At 41.9% G+C, this 23368-nt stretch overlaps 1 protein-coding gene across 1 annotated transcript in view; it reads right to left on the minus strand.

Moving 5' to 3' along the window:
* The window catches only part of PTPRO (protein tyrosine phosphatase receptor type O), a 139356-nt gene extending 121411 nt beyond the window's left edge, over positions 1–17945 (minus strand). Inside the window, exon 1 of the mRNA XM_058805432.1 lies at positions 17722–17945. Within this exon, the coding sequence (XP_058661415.1) occupies positions 17722–17922 (201 nt within the window). The 5' untranslated portion in view covers positions 17923–17945. The remainder of the gene's footprint in view (positions 1–17721) is intronic.
* Positions 17946–23368: the final 5423 nt, after the last annotated feature.

Below are 23368 nucleotides of genomic sequence, written 5' to 3' on the forward strand. Positions count from 1 at the left end.
CAAAGACAAATTCCAGACTTTCAAAGGGTGCATAGCAATTTGGGTTTTTTTGTAAAACATGAAAAAACAAAGAGATAAGGAAAAATATTATGGAGCCTGATGTGAACACAAATATTTTAGGAATATTACATTTAAAAAACACACAATAAACATGACAAAAAAGAAAAAAAATTAATAAAATATATTAAAATAATCAAAGAAATCTCCAAAACCCCACCCTTTTCCTTTGTTTAAAAAAACAAAGGCAACACCATATTAGATAATCAGAATCAAATAAAACTCTCTAAACTAGTAAATGGAACCCAGCAAAGTACACAAAGTGAGGCAATGTGGGCTCACTGTGTACTGTAAGAAGCATTTAGGTAGATACATCAATGAAAAAGAACCTTAAGGCTGATTTTACTGCTGGTGTTACTATTTCAGCTTGTGGGGAAGATGTTTTGCAAATGAATCTCATATGAATTCAAATCAGATTTAGTGAAGCAATTAAGTGTAACAGGAAACAATTGTATTGTGTCTCCTTCAGTTTAACACGAGATGTCTGTGCCACTTCCTACAGCACTTTTCATGGATTGGATAACACAAATAAAAAAATTGCAAGAAATATGAGCAAGTGCTTGCCAAAATCAGTGACATTTTCTTAGCTACCTGTATGGAGGTTAATACAAGGAGAAGGAGTTTACAGACAATAATACAATAACCAAGACAAACAATTTGGAAAACCTCTGTAGTCTCAGGAGACCCAAAGGCTGGAGGCTGATGGAATAAATTACCTCATTAGGTAATTATGGACTGTGCTCCAAGCCTTAGGGCTTACTGAGGATCCAACACAGGTGATATTTCCTGTACTCAGAGCTGAATAATCACATGGCTTCATGTGTACCCTAAAATCCAAACCCTCTCCAAAAAAAGCAAGTGGAAGGTCTCTGATAAATATTTCTCTGTTTCATCCATGCTTTCTTGGCTTAGCCTGCACCATGACAAAGGGAAAGAGCACCGACCAGGTTTCAAGCTGGTTTCAGACCAGCCCAGCTCCTCACCTGGGTGAGCTCTGACCATCATCATCATCACTGGGTCACTGGTGCTGCTCTGTTAACTCTGCACTGACACCACTGCTGCAGGGCAGAAATCCCCACTGAGAACCATGAGGGAGATGCTCAGCCAGGCAGATCTGAACTGAGCCACTGGCGCCCATCAGTTTCCTCTTAAAATAAAAAAAACCTGGAAACTAATCCAGAGGAGTTTGGATCTGAAGGCATGCCTCTTGTGCTCCATACGTAAGAGACCAGTTTATTTTTTTTTCTGTCACTTTGTGTGATTGGAACAGATTAAACAATGCAAAAGCATGATCCTGTGGATGTTGGGCTGGTCACTAATTTAGGGGACTACCCAAGCAAGGAAGGGTTATTTCACCTAATTAAGATAGAGCACAGTATTTAAAGACAGCATTTGCATTAAAACAGACAATTCAGAATTTTAAATACTGTTGAGTCTGAAATTATGATTGGTAATCTCTGCTCACATAACAACGTTCTGCTGACAGACATTGTAAATCACTTCCTTTTGCTTGCATTAGATGAACCCATCACTCAAAGTGCTCAATTATAAATATGAATACAATTTAAAAGATGAACTTTCTTTAATTTTACTGAGGGCAGAAGGGCAATGCTGATGGTGTAATACCAATGTTAATGCATTACTTATGACTGAAATTTAGTCAGTATTCAGTAAATTGCTCATTCCTGTGATCAGAGCAGGCAGCAATTTGCTTTCCTGGATCTTATTCCCTTTTCTGCAAGTGCATTAGGTGTGTCATGGGCAGCAGGATACCCAGATGTAGGCTGTCTGAAAGGGACATGTTAATCTATAATTAAAAACCACAACAAAACAGAAAATAGACTCAGAGTATTCATTGCATAATCATGACAGGTTTACAACCTGCAGGTTTACAAACTGCAATTAAACACAGATATGGAATCATTAAAACACTGCATCGTTAATTTTCATTTTCCTTTGGAAATGAGATAGACACGAGCAAATATGTGAACACCAGTGTGAATACTCTCTACCCCTCAGCTTCCTTAGGTGCCAGGATTTAATTATCCTTTGTCCCATGCTAATCTGCTGAGAAGCTTCCACTTCAGCAGAAACTCCTATTAAAGTAAAACCCTAAAAATAGCCACCTCCAGCGCAGAACTGCAGTTTGCCAAAACAAAGTCAAGCAAGGTTTTACAGTAGCAATTGGTTTGCTGACCAAGTGAATGCTTCCATTTCAGGTCACTTCATCTGCTTAATAACGAGAAATGCTTTGAATGTACTTCAATTCCAGACCCTATTTCAAGTGACAGCTTAGATGCTCAGTGTCACTTAATGAAAAATCATTTCTAGAGGTGGCAAGAAAGCAACAGAACTCCCATGGTTAAAAGTGCTCTGGTCTTCACCAAAACTTTGGCCATTTGTACTGTCTGCCCTCATCCCACATTAGAAATATGATCCAGGAAATGTGTTACAGGACACAAAAGGCAGCAGTCCCAGCATCCTTTCCTCACAAATTTCTTGGCTCCTGCCTCACTGCTCCACCTCTGATTATGTTCATGTGACATTAAGGAAACCAAACTGCTGGGTTTGTACCGAAACACACAGGCAGATGTTTCTGAAGGCATTTGCAGTTCTTCCTAACACCTTCAGAAGCACAAAGGCAACACTTTTCTCTTAGCTCTGAGCCATTCTGCATGTGCACTGCAATTTCAGCACTCTCAGCAGGTTGGTGGGGAAATACATAAAATCAGAGGGTTTGGGGAAAGCTGCAATAAAATCAGAGGGTTTGGGGAAAGCTGCAAAAGGCAGGCCTCAGAGACAGCAGAACTGTGATTAGAGCTAAGCAGTATCCATAAGACTGGTCAGCAGAAAAATTATGTAAAAAGTAGAAAAGTAAGGACAAATAGAACAATGGTCTGTGTATTAGCGCTTATCTAGAATAACTCCCTAAGCTGCAGAAAAGTTTATCTAGTGAGATATTAGGAAGTTTTAAGCTTAATAATGGAGATCTGTGCATTGTGTTTTAAGGTTTACAAGCAGGTATTGTATTTGAAATAAGCAAGCATTTTTTTAACCAAAGTTAGGTTTGCTTATAGTGGTTGGATAGAACTGCTGTCAATGTGCTTTTGCTTTGTGTGAGTGGTCAAAAAACTTATAAAGTAAGTTGTAACATTAAGTTCTTGGTCTGCTACTTGGGATGTGAGCTGCTGGCATCTTCCCATTGTCATAACCATGGAATGAGGCTGGTGCTGGAAAATAAAACAGCTCAAGGCACATTCCTAGCAGTCCCATCCTGCTCATGATTTGTACACAGCCCCTCAATTTCTTGGTCATTAAGTAAAAACAATCCACATGAGACCAATCAAAGATGCACCTGTTGGCAAACCATCTCCAGACCACATTGCACAGCCATCAGAAACAAAATGTAAACAATAGTTATCTGATGGTCGGGGACCCTCAAACACCACCACAGGCACCCAGCCAGAGGCTTTCCACCCCTGGATGGAGCTCTGAAGATAACCCTCACAAAGTGTCCTTCTGTGGTTTTAGCCCACTATTTGCTTGCTGACAGAGTGACTGCTTTTCTAGCAAAAACTGTAAGAACTTAAAACAGTGATATTCACAAGCCAGGCCATTCACCTTCTAGGTAAAACATCCCAGCCTGCTAATAATGGAATTAATTAAATTCCTCTGTCTCATGTGGGAGCCCCACTGTTGTTAGTAATGGTGGGTTTAGAACCTTTTAGGGAGGGCTTTGGTATAAACCATATAACCACAGCAATAGTCCTAGAAAAATCTATTTTAGGGGCCATCAACCTGTCCTGGTGCAGAGTAGGACCAATTTATCTACCAGTTCAGGCAGCTGAACTGAAAGTCACAGGGTTTAGTTTGGCAAAAGCAGTGTAACAAAGCTGCTTTGAATGAAGTTCATTTGAATTCACAGTGTAGGTGACAAAGCTCAGTAATTGGCCCCTTTTTTTTCCCCCCTTCAGAAATATGATCTCTATTTGAATAACAGCTATCGTCACTAAAATAGTCCTTTCACGTAATCACAGTCTTTTTGCGACTATTTAGCATTCCTCTGGAAGTTAAATGACTGCAAATGTGTGCAGAGGAGCTTTTGCCCTGATTGTTACAAAGCTGCAATCCCAAAATGTTTGCTGGAGAAACAGCACTTCCCAGGGAAGCTAAAAGCAAAATAGGTTTTTATTGTTGGGGAAATGAGGTTACACAGGGTAGGCGAGCAGGGTGGGTGAGAGCCAAAGGGACTGAGCAGGGTTAAGTGCAGATGGAGGAGATGCAGGGATGGCAAGTGAAGCAGAAAGGGAAGAGAAGTGGGCTGGAGAGGAAAGAGGCCAAGGAAACAATAGCAAGAGGACAAACACTGGAGAGGATAAATGGGAAAAGTGGGATAGCATTTTATTCTTGGAAAAATGCAGATCTCCGTCAATTGCAATTATTTCAGATAACTCAAGGTGGTTGTTGGTTGCTGAATTTTCATTGGCTGACTGCCCCTGCCTCTTTTTTTTCTTTAGAGAGGGCTGAAAGAGCACTTCAGTTCTCAGCTTTCTGGAGAACAGAAATATTTCCTGGGAAGCCTCTTAGGCTTCCCTATCATAGCAAAAACTATAAAAATAATGTTTTTCAGTCAATGCAAATTATTATTTTGTTTCTAAAACCTTCCGAATACCCAACCTCTACAGTATTTTTTGCACAGGATCAATAAATAAAACATTCACACGCTGCCCATTAAAAAAAAATCATCTAGTATTTAAGCTCTGAGGGGAAAGAAGAGGAAAAGATTAATCTTTTCACTTTCTTAGACATTTCTTTAAACTCTCCAACAAGCTGCAGCCTCAGAGGTGTTCCTCCTCTCTCCCTCAAGTACGTTTTCACAAAATGGAAATCAGATTAGCCTGCAGTCTATCCATGGGTGGACAAATGGGTGCAGTCACAAAGACAGGTGAGTTGTTCTGCCCTCTCTTTCTCCCTAGAGGTGCTTCAGGGGGGACAGGATGGAACAGGGACATCCCCAGGTCCAGTCCTGCAGGAACTGCTCAGCAGGGCTGGTTGAAGAGCAAGGGAACATCCCACTGTGCCACTGCCATGCTTCCACCAAATTCTGGCCCTTTCTGCATAAAACAGCATCCACAGAGATGGTTTTTAAATGGGACCTTTATCATTATTTCTATATTTATTATCCTGTATCATACCTCCATCACTGTCACAAAACTGGGTTATATTATTTTAAGTAAAAATCCATATTTGCTTAATCCCTCCCAGTCAGAGTAGCAATATTTAAATTTATGAATCAGTACTGAGCAAGGGACACATATTCAAAGTGTATCCTTATCTTGCCTCTCAAACATGATGATTTATAGATTGATCTGACTGGCTGCTTTGACACAGTTCCTTTCACCATAACATCTTTCTGTTCCTCTAGTAGCTGAGATTTAGCATTTCAGGCTGTGTACATATGTTGGATAAGAACATAATCCTCAGCTCTGGGCACAGGAGCTCATGGTAAGAGGATGGCTCTGCATACAAATTGAGAGCACCGAGATGCAGAAAAAGAAAAATGCTCTAAACCCTAATATGCATATTATGAAGGCCTTCTGGCATCAGAAGAAATAATCAGTTATTTAGCTTGACATCTTTAGAAACAGAGGGACTAGAGAGAGAGGAAAAAAAAAAAAAAGGAGAGAAAGAGAGAAAAAAAATAATATGACCTTTAGTCCAACACTCCAAGTAAAGACTTTGGATAAATAGGCACACAGAAAGAATGTGCCAATATGCAGAGAGGCAAAGAGATAAACGTGACTAGAGCATTTCTGCAGAGAAAAATCACAGCACCCCCATTTCACAGCCATTTCTGACAGCACAGAGATGGATTTGGCAGGGGGCAGAAGGGGACACTCCTCCTCTTCCCCTCTATTAGCCTCCTTCACTCAGCACGTGCATCCCTGAGTGCAGGATGCAGCACATCCCTGCAGCCCATCTGCTTCCCCCCACACAGGCTGGGGCTGTCTCCTCATGCGAAAATCACATTCCATTACCATTGCAAAAATTCACCCTGGGCACCCAGCAACTCCCAGCCATCCCTCTCACAGTACTGAAGGGTGTTGTGTTCTGGACAAAACCAGAAAAGCTTTGTCCAACCCCAGCTAAAAAACAGAAATCTGTATTCTAGCATGGACAAGTAAACAGTTAAAAGTATGAACTAACATAACTTCAAGGCAAAAAAAATCTGTGAAAAAAAAAAAATTCCTGAACTCATCCTCCCCTCCAAAGTTATAAATCATTAGGAATAAATGCAGAGTACAATGCAGAGTCAGGCAACAGAAGCTGTAATCACAGCCCAAACTGTTCCTTTGGAGCTCATTAAGTGCACTGAGTCCCTGTAATCTTTTATTGATTTTGGGAGCAGTGCTTCCGTTATCAATACAAAAAGTTTAAGAGAAATTTTCAGAAAGGATTCCACATATTCCCTTGAGACATGGATCTCACCACCTTGATTTACACAAATTTTTGGTAGCTGGGTGCAGTGATGACAGATTGCTCTGCCAGGACAGAGGCCAGTCCTACACCAAGAGCCTTTGACTCATATTGTTCCCAAAAATCCCCTCAGGGAGGTTTTAATGGTTTCCTGCACGTCCAAGATCTAAGCCTGTAAAATATATGAAGTCATAGTTATCCTCCCAGAAGTGTAAATCAGAAGAGGAGGGGAAAAAGAAAAGAAAAAAGGGAAAAAAGAAATAAAAAACCTCCTTGAGAATTCTGAAGCTGTGAAGTGAATGTGCAGTGATGGCAGATACCTGCCTGACTTTGCAGAAAGCTTAAGTGATAATTAAGGTACATTCTAACACTGGCAGCTCTAAAAATTTTATCCTTGATATAATATTTAAAGCTCAAGCTTCAAGGCACTGATAAATGCAAGAAAACAAGCAGAGTTCAGCATAAAGCTTATGAGTGTCACCCAGAGATTGAAATTCTACAAAGGAAGGTAGCCCAAATTATTTTAAAGTGAATTTGCAAAACAGAGCTGTCAGGTTAATAAAAATTTCATACTCTTTTGTGTCCCAATTCATGATCTTTAACTGGCTGTCATTGCTCTCCTGCAGGCTCCTAGGAAGCTGTCCAGAGAGGTGGTGGCATCTCCATCCTCACAGATGCTCAGAAGGGATCAGGACACAGCCCTGAGCCCAGAGCAGATGCTCTCCAGACATCCCTTCCAGCCTCAATCACTGCACAGCCCTAAACTGTTCCACGTGTCCCTGACCCTCTGAGATGCACACAGCCCCTCCTCACCACCACATTCTTTGCTCTTTTGATGACAACCAGGGGACAATCCTGAAAAGTCTGCTTTCTCAACACCCCGCCTGCAATCTCTTGCCTCTCCCTTTCCCCACGTGCCGCATCTCCCCTCTACACTCTTCCAGCTATGCCATGGAGTGAGAAATATCAGCTTAAAGCCAGCTAGAAGGATAAAAAAATCATGGGATATTCCCCTCAAAATCTTGGGGATTTCCCTTTTAAAATTTTGCTGGTTTTATCTCAAAATCTTGGGAGCTTTTCCTTTAAAATCCTGGGCTTTTACCCTCAAATTCCTGGGCTTTTCGCTTTCAGATCTTGGAATTTTGCCCTCCAAATAAAATTCTGAGCTTTTCTCCTAAAAATTTGGGGGTTTTCCCTAAAAATTCTGGGGTTTTTCCTTTGCAAGTCTTGGGAGCTTTCCCTCAAAAATCTGTGGTTTTCTGGATATCCTGTATCATGTGATAGTCCAGTAGCTCTCTTATGCTTTAATCACATAGCCAGAGCTCATCATGGAAATAAATCCCTCCCTCCAGGGAGGGGAGAAAGAAATAAAAATGTTTCAGGTAAAAAATGGAAATGCTCTGTAGATGGCTTTTACTCTGTAGATGGCTTTTACTCACAGCACATATTGACAACAAGCAGCTGATCCCATACAAACATTACAAGGTACCATTACTAAAAGCCAATCTCCAAACAGGTCACGTCTTCATTAAAGATTAGCTACCAAATGCAGAAGGGATGCAAAAATAACCTTGTGCATAACTGGAGCACAGAAATCTGGCTAGATATGCTCTGGCACATTCCAAGATGCTCCTGCTTCTTTTCCATTTTATCTCCTAACCCCATCATGTCCACGAACATGTTTTATTTGTGCTTGAAATAATGTCACCTGCAACTATTCCAGTCACACCATGCTCCTGGGAAGGCACTGTGGCTCTGCTCCAGGCTGAACACTCATACAACAACATTCCAGAATTTGTTTCCTCCACCTGGACACCTACTGACATCCTGATTTGGGCTGTCCATCACCTTGCGCAGTAATTGTGCAGAATTGCCCACCAGGAAAAGCTGGTGTCTGACAGCTAGGATGTGACTCAATGCTTAGAGCTCAGTGCCCATACATGAACTTTTCTTACCTCAACCCACACTTTTTTCCCTGATTCTCCTCCCCATCCCACCAGTCAGGGTGACAGTGGCTGTATGGAATCTGGTTGCCACAATACTTTGCAAAAATTGCCCTGCAAAGTTCAGTTCATTGATGACTAAATATTTTTAAAAACCACCAAAACCTAAATATCATATTTTAAAAGAATATTTACAATATGGAGTAAATAATTATATAGATCGCACTTAAAGCTGTTGTGAAGCACTACAGTCAAAGTGCCAAAACTCTTTATTTATTTACTGCTGTTGTCAATTCCTTTCGACAATGCAGCCCTCTAATCCTAAAGTTTTAAACAGACAGTGCTCAGTTAATCTCTACAATCACTCTGCATGAGAGTGATTGTAGAGATAAGAACACATCCCCTTTTCTTCATGGAAAGAATTCAAAGGGTTTGACTTCCCCATGAGTTCCTCCAAGCTACTCAATATGGAACTTGGAATCACTGGCTGTGCATTTGCCCGTTAGAAAAGAATTATTCCAAGCAACAATCTTAAATTAATTATCAAATTTTGGTTCATTCCTTCATTTGAAATAAGTATACTTTGAATTGCTATTTCCATCAGTTTTATCACACCCATGGCAGTCTGCTGGTCTCTAGTTAGCTGCAAAGGTGTAAGTGGAAGAGTCCAGGAAATAATAGCTGTGTTCTGATTGCACCTGAGCTGAGCAGGATGAGAGTTTATCTCCTGAAACTCAAAGGCCTCAGATGGTCACTGGGTTTTGGTCTCACGATTAAAGAAGCAGGGACCAGCCAGATTTTTCAGACCCAGAGAAAGTATCTGATACTGATACAGAATTTCATTCCATACATGCACATATCTGTGCTAATGCTACAATGCCAGCAACAGGAGCTGTAGTGTGAAATGTCCTTAAATATGAGCTCTTATTTGAGCAGAGGAAGAAGCAAGCAGAGAGAGAGAGGAGATTTGTTATCATCATATTTCAAAAGGTCCCATACCTAGTTGGTGTTTTCTCAGGGGCACCTCCTCTCAGCACTGACTCCTTCCTCACAGCACAGCCAACAAACTCCATCCCTCTCCTCACCCAGCTCACCCTCTCTTTTGTAGCACTCATCTCCTCATTGGACACAGCTGTGGCCTATTAAGGGCAGGGCTGTTCCTAATCTTTGGTGATTAGCACAGCTGCAACTCCTCAGGTGTGAGATTACCTTCTGCACTATTGTCTTACATTCCATCCCTCCACAGAGATTGACGGCTCTGTCTGCAGAAAAGCACCCCAGAGCAGAATTAGTAAATTCTTACATTGGTTTCAGCCAATGGATTACAACACCCCACCTCCTGCCAACACAGCTACCCCCGAAACGAGAAGGTTGCACAAGATTGATCTGATGGGGAGTGTCTTTAAGCTATCAGAGTCTCAGATTTTAAAAATCAAACCCATCCAGTCTGTGCTGCTGGCACTGCAGCAGGCCCAGGGCCACCACGCTCTGTGCTGAGTGTCAGAGCCACATCATCCCCCGGCTGGGACTGCAGCCTGCTCCAAAGCCCGTTTAAAGCAGCATAAAAACATCCATTGACTTCACTCGGGCTTTGGAGCCGTTCCCAGCAGCACAGCAGAGTCTCTGATCTCTGCTCAGAGTTAGAGGAAACCCGTCAGTTCTGGTTCCAGCTAACAGACACTGATGCTGCACATAAACAACAGGTGAGGTGGCAAAATCATTGTCCCTGTTCCCAGAGTGCCCCAATTCCAGAGAAATGCTGGTGACATCATTCTGGAGTTTTCATGATTTCCCCCAGTGCTGCTAAAGGAAACCTGATGGGGCTTCATAGCCCACAGAGTCCTGAGTAAGTTTTCAAAAGGTTTGAAAATAAAAAAGCCTTTTCAGCTTTTTTAACATATTATTTTGCGATGCAACTGAGAAGTAATTTTATACCAGAGATCATTCTGAAATACACTTAAGTATTCACTATGTATTCATTTCAGTATGTATGTATTCACTTTCAGAAAACATCATAATTTTTCCTGTTGTATTTAATAACTGCTAGCTAATTATGCAAAGTCCCATCCCATCTGCTTATTCCTTCACACAGCAAAATTAGAGGGCTTCATTCTACAGTCATTACTCACAGAAGGAGAGGCATTGATTTAATGGACTTCCCTGAAAAGGGATTACAGTATAGGATCCTCTGATATTGATTTTGTGACATCATCATCTTTTCCTCAGAAGCAGACACTGATGACTCAAGAAAATACCAGTACAAGATTAGGCAGGCGAGTTAGAGAAAGAAAATTATTTTAAAAAACCCCAAAGCTCCCAATTTACAGTAAGTTGACTACAATAAAATATTAGCTATGCTCTCTGTTTCAAATACAAGTTCTCTTTGAAAAAGGAAAACATCTGAGTGATGTTTCTCTCTTTCATCTCTTGCCCTGCTTACAGTCACTTTCATGAAACTATTGTGAGCCAGACCATTTTTTGTAGGTTAATGGGCTCTCTTTGAAGGGATTAAAGCCACATTGATTATTAATTATTTTTGATGTTTTAAACTGATGTAAACGACCAGAAGCTCTGAAGAACAACATTCTGTAGAAATCAATACTGAATTTTAAAAAAGAACAAACAACAACAGCAACAACCAAAACCCCTCTGCTCAGCTCCTGGGGGAAGCAATTGTGACTTCTGTTTGGAAGGTATACCAGCCCTTGGAGAATACCAGCACTGGCATATATGATAATAATTTCTAAGTTATCTAGAGCATCCTTATTTTGATGTGTCTATCTTCCAGACTCCAGGCAGAGTCTGCAGGTATTTTGCATACAGAACAAAGCTAGGCACAGCAGTGCTAAGCAAATAATAAATAAATTCATTTCATTGCTCGGGAAAATGATCATTTTTTTCCTTAAATCTGCCTTGCAGTGCTTTAGGAAAACACTAATTAGCATTCTTCCCATGTGTTTTTCTTCTTTTTCTCCCCAGTTCTTTCTACTGTTCTTCACCACATGTAAGAGATGTTGGGGTTTTGAGTGTGTGTGGGTTTTTCCAGTGTTTTGTTGGCTTTTTTTCCCCTTGCTCAAATTTAACATTCCTTCAATGTTTGTAAGTGGAATGAAGCCATCCCTTCCCATTGAACAGATCAGTGAGGAGTGAAGATTTCCCATGTTCAAATGACTTCTATATGAGCAGATAGGAAATGATCCAGAATAGCTGTGCTGCAGATAAAAGGCAGAAAGCAAATTGCACAAAGGGAATGAGACAATTGGGGCTGTCTGCCTGCTTTGGGGGCTCCTCCCAGCATTGAAGAACAGCCCCTCCATGGATGATTCTAGGGGATGAGACAAGGAAATTACTGAAAACCCTTAAACCTGAAGGAGTTGCTGATCAGATTGACAAATTAATGACCCACCTCTCTTACCCCAAAGACTTTGCCTTCATGTGATACAGCTGGAAATCAGCTCAGCTAAGCTGAGGATCTGCAGGTTTAGAGCACACCAAGGAGCTGCAGGTGTTCAAACCCTTCCGACAAGACAAGAAGGCCCTTGTCTCAACAACAGAGAAAAGTGCTGAGGCCAAATCACTTCAAAATCACAACTGTGTAAATTCACAGGCAACCTTATCTGTTTTTACAGAGAACTTAGAAAGGAATTTAGGATTTTTATCCCCCAAGAGGTTCATATCTACCAAACAGCTACCTCATGTTAAATCTCTGACTGACACAGAATAATAGCTCAGAGTTGTTTACTTCCACTATCTCTGTTCAGCTCCTCTGAAGTGCTCAATGCCTATGCTTAAACACCATGCTCACATTTTGCCAATGTTATGTTTTCTGTCCAAATATCCACACATTCTCTTCTCATGTCCATGCTACCACCTCAAGACCCAGCACACTTAAAGCCTATACCTTTTCCTGCTATCTCTCCTCCCTGTTGCTGTCAGCTGTGACACCAACTCCTCCATCACCCACACTTACTGTAAAGCATCTCTTCCCTAAATACCTGCATTCAACAAGAGGTGAAAGTGCAGAGCTTGCCACACTCATCCCAGCACAGCCCTGATGCAAAGTGTTTTCTTTCTGGCAGGCCAGACACCACACATATAATCTTATTTCTGGAACTCCCTCTAAAAGCTGCCTGTAATTTCCCAGCACAGGAATGAGGGGGTTCCAGAAATGGAATGCATCATGTCTGGCTTGCTTTGTTTGCAAAGATGGCAAACTCCTTCCCTAGAAGTTGTTCCCTTCACTGGCTGCCATTCATGTGAGACTGCAGGGTGCTGAGAAAAGCAAGGTAACCTTTCTGTTTCCAGTATTTCCCATTCTCTGCTCATCTGTTACACTCCATATGTGGCAGCTAGCATATGTTGCCACATTTGTCTCAAAGATTTTCCCCTTTTAAACTCTATCTACACTGATAGAAATTTAATAAAAAAAAAAAAAAGGAAGTTACAATTTCATGTGCAAAACATTTAATAAACCAATCTCTTAATTTCTGTTAGTGCACTCATAGGTACTCAAGTTGGTGTAAAGATTTTAATTTCAGAATATTCTTAATAGTTATTAAAGTATTTTTCTTCTTCACGTTGCAACCAACTCAGTTTTATATAAATAATTGAATTTTTAAAACCTTGAGTAACAAAAATGGAATCACTAATTTACTAGAAGAAGAAATTAATAGAAGGTAAGAGTGCTCAGGATGACAATGCATACTTCTCCAATGAAAGAAGCAAATAATTTAAAAGAACACTTAGAATCAATGTTAGCTACGAGTCTTTTAAGTTCTTCAGCAAATAGACCTGTTTCCAAAGGTTTATTTTTTGACATTTATTGTCCTGACTCATATGCCTAAGTAAAAAAAATGCTCCCTTCCCTAGAGCTGAGACTGTCTGGTAAAATAAGTCTCAAGCTGGATTTACACAAGGCTCTGTTCAGTTTAGCATTCATTCTGAAGCTCTGTAAGGTCATTTCATGATCTGCCTGGATTGCTCTGTGTGGTGACAGCAGAAATGCAGAGATTAGTGGGATTCTCAGGTTCAGCCAGCACTGTCTGGGAGCCCTTTAATGAATTGCCACAGGATCAGGACAGGTAAGAGTCTGCATCCATCCCAGCCTGGATGAGGGATCACCCTTGAGTGCAGCTCCTGACCCAGGTGATCCAACCCAGAAATTGCCTTACTGACCCTGTGCAATCTGAGCCTGGGGCTCATAACTCCTGCAGGCATGAAGGATCTTTTCTCAACGCTCCCCTGTCGTTTCATCACGAGGAAATCTGCCAGAGGGTAATGGCAGACTCTGATTTCACTGGCAGAGAGGGTTTGCGAGTGCCTGCTGCAGTTCCGTAAACATGACTTGGCCCTCCAGAATCACCCTGATCCAGATATTATCCATGAAAATGAAGCAATGAGAGAGAACCTGACTTGTAGAAGAAAATTTTGAGCTGAGGGTGACTATTGATAATTAGCTTTTTTAAAATAAAACTCTTTGCTTTTCCTGGGAGGATGATTTTTCCTCCCATACAATCCCAGAGCAGTGGTAAGAAAAGACTTTTACCTCTGGGCCTGAAACCATCATGAGGAAGCCTTGCATTTGTTTTGCACACAAAAAAAAAAAAGCTGGCAAGGCAGGTTTGGGTCTTTCTTTATTTTATTTTGACACTAGTAGAACACGACCATGAGGAAAGAAGACAAAACTTGTCTCAACAAGAGCTTCAGCCGCCATCTCTTGGAGAGAGAAGAGTTGCCAAAAGGACTCCATAACAAAATTCAAATTATTCATTCATTGCTTTTCCCAGCAGGAGGAAACAGCAGTGACACACTGGGGCTCTCAACTGTGAAATCAGCCTCTCTCTTAAAAAGGTTTTTCCTGCAGGAAAAGGCAGCACCCTAATGGTAAGGCTTTTGCTTCAGATTATTAACTGAAGATGTAGCTATTCCTGAAAATTACACCAGTAGAAACAGATTTCCTCTGCTGGGTAAAGTTGAGTCTTACAGAACCTCAGTCCCTTTGAATGTCTTGGCCCATGTAAACCTGAGTTGAGAGCCCACTATGATGCCAAACAATAAAAACTGATGCACTATTGGAAAAAATTCTGCCCTGCTAGACACAAAAAGTTGTCCTTGCTAAGAGGAAGAAAGCTGGTGTTGCTGATTTAAATGAAGAGCATATATAAGACTGATATTCAAAGATCTCAGTCTCCTGGAAATCAGAGATGCATTATTTTACCTATAGAAAACTTTCCTGAAGAGTGTCATCACTCCTATTTAGCCCGGACTGTGACAACCAGTTTCCTACTGAGAGCCTTGCTCAGAACATCTTGGAGGTGGATCAGATTGCAAACAGTGTCCCAGCACCAGGTCTGGCTTGCTCAAGGTGCTTTTCTCTTCTAATTAAGCTTTACCTTCTCCCCCAGAAATAATTCCATAAAGCAACCTCAAAGCCCCCAGGTGCAAGCCCAGCAGCATGGGACACCTGACACATCAGGGACATCATCCAGAGCAGAACCTGAGCTGGCCAGAGCTCAGTGCAGTCATGACTAAGGGAAGGCTGCTGGGTTGCAGTTAGAAAAGATGGGAAACATAACATCAGTCACAAGAATGAGGGAATGTGTCTACTTTCTATTCTTATTTATTTAGCTGAAGTACAGCTTTTCCTTTGGGCCGTGCTCAGCCCTGCCTTTGCCACTCCAAAATGAGATGATTACAGAGCAAGCTGCTGAAGACTCTGCCTTCCAGCCATTCTGACTGAAACAAACTAACAGAGAACACAGACCCACTGCAAAAATGGCAATATTTTAAGAGATTCCTACAGCAGCATGGTTGGAGTCTTCTCTGAAAGCAAAACCCACAGCCCTGTTTCTCTCACAAGTGCTGTGAATCCACCCTGGTGGCTGAGCTCACATACAATGCCTTTCTTCTGCTAATTTCTAAATTAGCCACCACATTAAAAAACTGCTAAAAAAGGAGAATGGTAAAGGTTCAAGATCACATTGATGTATTTCCAGAAAAAATACTGTGCTCCTACCCTGGGGCACAGAAAGCATGCACATCACACTGTGAAAGAAGGAACCACACCTCACTAGCCCATGGGCGACCATATCTGGCACATGGAGGAATGTCCTGTGTGTCACTGACCCTTCAGCAGCCCCAGAGAGCATCAGGAGTTGGAATAAGCTGGCACTATTGCTTCACACCATGAAATAATGACAATTGGAAGACAAGAGGAGAGAGGAGAAAAATGTGCTCTGAGCAGCTTTATCACTTTGCAAAGTCTGTTGATGATTTTACAAATTGCCAGATGGGCATCAAGGCCACATCAAGCAGATTCAGCTTAGCAAGTGACATTTGGGCTGCTAGCACTGAAGCAGCAAGCACACAGACATAAGTTTTGCCTGTCTTCAGATTCATCCGTTCAATGCCACTGCTTTCTCAATGAGATTAACTTCCAGGTGAAGCACCAATTTAATAAATCGAGTCTGCTTAATCTCAGCATTGCTTCAACGGCTTGGTAGAACTAAACAGAGCTAAACTGGGAAAGCCTTGTTTTGAAATGGCATCTTTTCAATTATTTGTCAGTGAAAAAAATTACACATATCTTGAAGAATATTCAATGAATTTCAGGCTCAGGAAAATGGCCCTATTATGTGATCTGAAACAAGCACTGTTCTTGCTTCCCCAACTTCTCTCCTGTAACCGGGTTTACTTTGACTAACTCCTCAAGTCTCACTTCTTTAATTGTAGTGTTCAATACCCATACAGAGATAACTAATTACAGTGGGTTTGCCATCCAACCAAAGTCATAATCCAGTCACACAGGGAGATACAGATGCACCTCTATCTGAAGCTGCAGCTTTACCTTCTCTTACTCTACAAAATTCTGCTAATGCTCATCAGCTTTCTTTGTCCTGCCAGTCCCAGGTTTATTCAGCTGAGAAATGATGGTTATTTTCCAACAGAATGAAAACCTGGTCCCTTGGGTACCTTCAAACCTTACCCAGCTACTTCAGATTTATTATTCATTTCATACAGATTTAAACTACCTGTTTTTTTGTCTTGCTTTACCACAGGAATGCTAGTTAAAAAAAAAAAAAAAAAAAAACCAACCAAAAAAACCCCAAAAAACAGCACATAAACACCTTAATTTTTTAAAAAAAAGCTAGAACATAGAGTAATGTACATTCTCCAATTGTGGGATAAAACAGCTACTTAACACTGTGTGCACTTCTCTGTTCATGAAAAAACTAGAAACCTCATCTTTCTACTGGGCCATAACATCCACAGACTTACTGTCCTTTTTATTTTCTTTTTTTTTTAAACTACTACATTCCATGGAGCAACATTTTGTCTGCATATTAGCATTTTATCTTGCATAAATGTATGTTTCAGCAGTTATGAAAATGAGACAGCTGACAGTTGACTACTATATGTGAACAGATGCTGCGAAAGCTTCCCTTTAAATAGTTCTGTCAATGCAATGTCAATTTTAGAAGCGACACTACTGCTGTTCCAGGACCTGATCCTGCAAACTCTTATTCACACAGGGAGCCCTGATGATTTCCACAGAACATTTACATTTATAAGGCTCTGAAAGGTCAGGTCCTTAGCTGCAGAGCTCTGCTTAACAGTGACTGACAAATATACAACAAAGTTTTCAGCAGTGCTGAGCTCTGCTCTTCAGGGCAATGACATTTGCAGTATTCACCTGGGCAGCACATACATTTTCTTTTAGAAGTTACACGAGGCATACAAAATACACTTAAGAACCCATGAAACGAGCTGAAGAGCAGAGATGAAAAACACCGTGTGAAAACCCGAGCTCGCGGCACGAGGCGGAACTTTGAAAAATTAATCTGCCGAGAAGACAGGCTGAGCTGGAAACACAAAAAGAACCGCTCAGCTGTGCCGCGACAAACCCGGCACGATCCAGCCCCTTTGTTAGCAGCATCCTCATCAGCGGAGTGTGCCGGGGTGGGGAAAGGTGCGAGCGCTGGATGGGAGCGGTGCTGAAGGACAGCGCTCCCCAAAACCACCCAAACCCGGGCAGGGCACGGGGCTCAGAGCCGGCCCGATCCCTCGGGGGGATGTGGGGATGCGGGAGACGGAGGGAGGGAGCGCATCCCAGCCCGGGGCATCCCCGCGCACACAAAGCGGGCACAGCGCGCAGCGGGCAGGGCAGGCACACACGCACAAAGGCGGCGCAGCGCGGAGGATGCTCCAGCCGCGCATCGCTCCCCTCCCCTTCCCCGGCACTCACCTTGAGCAGCACAAAGAGCCAGAGCAGACAGGAGCGGGCCCCCGGGGCCCCCCTCCGGCGGCGGTCGGGCATGGGGGCGCTGCGGGGGCGGCCGGGCAGCGGGGGCTGCAGCTGCGGTGCCCCCGGGAGCGCCGGCTCTGCCCCCCGCCCGCCCGCGCTCGGCTCCGAGCCGTGCCCGGCAATGGCGAACGGCGGCAGCATCAGGCGGCCGGCGGCGGCGCCGACCTCCCCTCCGAGCGGCGCATCCTGCCGCCCCCCGCCCCTTTTATTTGGGGTTTGCGCGGGGAGGGGAGGGGAGGGGAGGAGGAGGAGGAGGGGGAGGAGAAGGAAGAGGAGGCGACGGCGGGTGGTGTCTCCGCTCCCAGGAGTTTGGGCAATCGCGCCGCTCGCCGGCTCCGAGAGCGCCGGCTCCTGCAGCCCCCGGCGGAAGGCGAGGGATGGGAGGTGATGGAGATGATGGGAGATGATGGGAGCCGCCCTCGCCCCCGCACCGCCCTGCTCTGCCCCCGGCCCCCCTCCTCACCGCCGCTCTCCACCGAGCCCTCCCCAGTGTCTTTTTTCCCGCCCCGCCGCGATCAGGGACAGAAATGCCCCCAGCACCCGGGCGTATCTGGTGGGACAGGGAAAGGAGCGGCTGCAGTGGCCCTGGGAGGCTACAGCTGGAGCTGGTACCCAGCTGGTACCCAAGGCAGAACATCCCTATGGCTGTGCTCGCCTGGACAGCTCTTCAAATGTTCAGCCTGCAAGGGATGGAGAGCTCGTTCTGTCCCACAAAATACTTGGGCCCAGAGGTGCATTGAGACAGAACTCAGGGCACCTCCCTGTTGTGTCTGACCCCCACATCCCACCCAGCAATCCAGGTTAATCAAAGCCATCTCCAAACACCTCAGCAAGTCTTGATCATGTCCCCAGAAAAAACCAAAACCTCTTTGAGGAACCTAAACAAAATCCCAAAGTACTCAAACACCTTCCCCATTCGACCATTCTGATGAAAAGAGTCTTTCCAAAGTGAGAAACTACCTCAGAATCTGGTTTGTCACAGACCACACTCTCACTCACACAGGTGTAAATCAGGATGCATCCTTGGTAGCACTACCAGAGGTGTAACAAAGATAAATTCAAACAAAATAAGGTTGCCAGTGTAATAAACAGCTGTGTCTGGGGTGTCAAACTTCAGAGCAACTTTGGGTCCAGGTGTAGTGCCCTTATTTAGAGGCCACCACCTCACTCTTCCTTCAAAAAATATAGTGGCTAAAAGTAGATTCTGGGATGGTTTTCAGAATTTCTAAATCATTTAGGCATGATGAACTCCACCACATTCTCGTGGGAATGTCCTTTAAACCAAACAATTACAAAGCTGTTTTCTACCAGCACTGCTAAATTGGACAATAATGAATCTGTGTTTCTGAGCCCTGCCCAGCTTATATATTGCACATTTTTGATTTTCCTTATAATTTGGACACTCAGTCAACAAAAGCTTGATTTCAAAGTGGCCAAAGCCAGAGAGGGATGTGCTTACTTTGTACTGTAATGGGCCCTTGAGCAAAGATTTGCCGCACTTGATGGGGATTAATCCAGAAAGCAAGGGAGAAATTGAGGCCCCATGTAGATATTGGCACAAAGCCTAAATTTAGAAATCCAAAAGGCAAATGCTCTCCACATGTTCATTTATAAGAAGCTGGGGACATTAGAGACATATAGAGACATATTCAATGCTACCAATGAAGGACACAGACTTCTCTTGGGTACTCACTACTCTGTTAGTGTTTAAAGCATTATCTGAAATTGGTATGCAAAGGGTTAACCATAGCTAAATTTCTTTTACTATTCAGGTTAAGATGAAGAGAGGTTATCTGAAAGACAAAGATGTGAACTTCTTTAGGAAACTAAAATTTTTCCAGTATTTGAAAGCTGTAGCTGGAACTTCAGGCTGGGAAACTCTTGTTTATTAAGTAAATTGGACTTAAATGACATTTGTCCTTAGGACTGTATTTTATGCTTCTTCCTTCTCCAGTATTCCACTTATTTATAAACATTTAGACATTAAAATGATGATGGCATAAGCAAGGCTAAAGATCAAAGATTTTTAAAAGGAAAAAAGAAGTATAAAATTCTAGTAGCATTTTAGCCTCAGGACAACACTACTGGAATCAAAGAGAGTGAACAATAGCTGAAAGAAGTGAGAAAAAAAATGAGGTTTCATTTTTGCAATGAAACCTTCAATAAAGTACCAAGATAATAAAGTTTTCTGATCTGGCTGTTGAAGCTGAGGAAAATATAGGCAGGAGAATTTAAGTATTGCATCCTCTTTAAGGGATGGGGGTATAGAATTATTCAACTTTTTCAAAAAGGGCCAGCGCTGTGGAAAATTCCAGTTTGTGAATAGAACCTTATCCTTCAGAAAAAAATACAGAGCAGAGGGAAAAAGAGGATCTATGAAAGCAGAATCACCCTTATTTGTTTCTAGAGTCTAAACAAAACAAAAACAGCCAGACTATTAACACACCAGCAAAGCTTTAAAAATAGAGAAAATTGGATAACTTTTATGAACTCATGGAAGAAGAAACAGGGTAATTTATGAGTGGTCAGTTAGAAAAAGATACTGATGCTCCATAACCCTCTGCATGGCCCAGGGGGAAAGGAAGTGTTCAGCAGGATAGCTCACAAATTAGAATTTCACTTATTTGGATGAAAAACATGCAAGCATTTGAGAAAAAAATTTAAAATAAAAATCAGGAAAAATGGGGAACATTTGTTCTGGCACCAAACATGGCTTTTTCTGAATCAGATATTGGGATTTTGGCAATTTGAACTAAATTTTTTCCCCTCTTTTCTTTACATTCCAGAAACCTGAAAAAACCCTTCTTGTCAGAGTAGAAGGTGGAACATATTCCCAATTACTGAGGCAGCCCTGTGCAAGGAGTCAGTGAAAGCCCTGACCTCTGCTCTTGTGGAATTCTTGTAACGCAGAGCAGCTCACTGGCCACAGAGTCCCTCCCTCCATGTAAAACTCCCCTTCACTCACCTAAAACTGACTCTTGTGGAGCTCTGCCACCTTTGCCCAGAACCCATCAAAGGTCATTTGGGGCACTGCAGACCATCCTGAGTTGGAAGGACCCACAAGGATCATGGAAGGCCAACTCCTCCATTAGATTCATTACAGGACCTCATTGCATTACGAACATCTCTCATTTTTCCTTCAGGATCTGTTCTACTTGAATGATATCCTAATTTTCTCTTGGTCTATGACAAACTTTGGGCTGCAGTGGACACCTGTCTATTGTATTTGGGTTGCCCCCAGATGTAGGAAGGAATGATGAATCTGACTCCATGTTCTCAGAAGGGTAATTTATGATTTTATGATACTATATTATATTAAAGAATGCAATACTAAACTATACTAAAGAATACAGAAAGGATGCTTACAGAAGGCTAAAAAGATAATAACAAAAGCTTGTGATTCTTTCCAGAGCTCCTACACAGCTTGACCACGATTGGCCAATAAATCAAAAGAACCCACAGCAAAAACCAATGAAACAATCACCTGAGGTAAACAATCTCCAAACACATTCCACATGAGCATAACAGAGGAGAAGCAAATGAGATAATTGTTTTCATTTTTCTCTGAGGCTTCTCAGCTTCCCAGAAGAAAAATCCTGGGCAAAGGAATTTTTCCAGAAAATGGGAATGTGGCTTAAGGGACTTTGGATCTCTCTGAATGCAGCTGGCAGAACCACAGTGAAGCAGAGAACTTAGAGCGTGACAGAGAGGTGCATAATGTAGTATCTTGATAAAAAGTCCTGTCTCTATTAATTAGATTTACTGTAAAACTGGGCAAGAATCATTTATTCTGATTATGATAATTATTATTTATTCTGATATGCAGTATCCAGGAACATTATAAAGTATTTCAAGACATTAGTAGGACACAGCCCTAGAGGACAAAAATGGTTTAAAGAAAATCCTCTTGCATTTTGAGAGCACCACGCCCAAGGAGGACTGCACATCAAACACAGTTTCAATAACTTTTCAGGTAGCTCATCACCCCCTTCAAGGCTGTGTTAGTTACAGTGCATAGTAACTGATGAATCAAAACACTGGTATTTCTTTTAATCAGCTATTTAGTCAATGTATCATCGTAATTAAACCAGTGTGAGTTACCATATACCACCCTAGATTACCAGAGAAAAATAGAAATCAAAAGTTTCATGGTTTCAAATGTTTCTATAAATGTTCCTGCTGGTAGCTTATGCGGACTTGATTTAAGGTTTATGGTAAATTCTTCCCTTATCCCTGAAAAACCCCAAAGCAACATTCTGTCAGCTCTACCAACTTTGCCTGGCCTAAGGAAAAAAAGCTGTAAATTAGCATTTATTCCTAGTTGCAGTATAAACCCAGATTTATGTGAAGATTTACAGGCCTCAGCAAGTCTGGATAAGCATGACATGAAAGGAGGTTTATAAAAAACCCACTCTAAGTAAAAGTCATCCTGGTCCATGAAGTTTTTGAAGCAAAGTTATTTTTTAGTGACAAATGCTCTTATAAAAATAAAGTGTGGATCCTTCTTAAATGTATTTTCACCCTGAGTCCTTTCATTTCAATGACAGCAGTGGATAAAACAATAACAAAAACAAGTGCAAAGGGTGGCTAGAATAATGTACATGGGTTGGCACTTTGTGTTCAAGTGCAAATTTATATTGTATTTCAGTTTGATAAGTACAGGCCTTGTGACTTCTAAAAGTGTGCCCCCCTAACAAACAAGTTGTCAGCTTTTAAAAACATCTGTCTTTTCATAACAAGGATGATTGACACACTTCAGATGTGCAAGCTGATCAACTTCCAGACACTGATTAGTCTTTCAGTGCAGAAGAAGCAGTGAACTACCCTGCAAAAGGTCATTTCTCTTTTTAAAGTAGTCAGAAATCTGTTTTTGACGTTGAATCTTTTCCTCATAAATAAGCGTATGAAAGATTCTTGTCTGATGTTTCTTTCCTTTAGCACTGAAATGGGGTATGGAGAAGCACTGAGTTGACTTTTGTGGGTATCTTTATTTTTTTCAGAAGGGAAGGAATAAATATACCCAACTAGGCTGATGAGACTATTTAACATTTAAACAGCGTATTCCACTTTCATTTATCTGTCCCAGTGTATCTGGATGCTACAGGATGCCTGAGAAACAGATTGAGTTCTGTGAACATAATTCTAGATTAAAATATTCATATATTTACCTTTTTAGCAAGCTCTTAAGTATTTTACCAGCCCTATCTGTTACCAAAATGTCCATTTTACTATTATAGATCTCTCTCCACTCTCAGCAGATATGGTTGAAAAAAATAAAAAAAAAAATCACTGCACTTTCTAACTGTTCTCATTTTGTATTGCATCCTCAGTGTTTCCTTCCAGATGGGACCCGCTTCTCCATTTTTGTCTGTGATCTAAGCAGGGCAAAGGATGGGAAAAGAGGCAGGTTGGGAATTTCTCACTGTCTTCAGCAACTTCTAAAGGCATATAAGTTGAAAAGAGGATAAATAAAAATAAAAGTTATTTTATTTCTGCTTAAGTTGGGTACATCTTTCTTGGGGTAATTCTCAGTAATTCCACTGTACTTTATATTGCAGAACTTTCCAGCCTTTTTATTAAAAAAAAA

The sequence above is a fragment of the Ammospiza caudacuta genome, chromosome 5 (assembly GCF_027887145.1).
Source record: "Ammospiza caudacuta isolate bAmmCau1 chromosome 5, bAmmCau1.pri, whole genome shotgun sequence".
Taxonomy (NCBI): Eukaryota; Metazoa; Chordata; class Aves; order Passeriformes; family Passerellidae; genus Ammospiza; species Ammospiza caudacuta.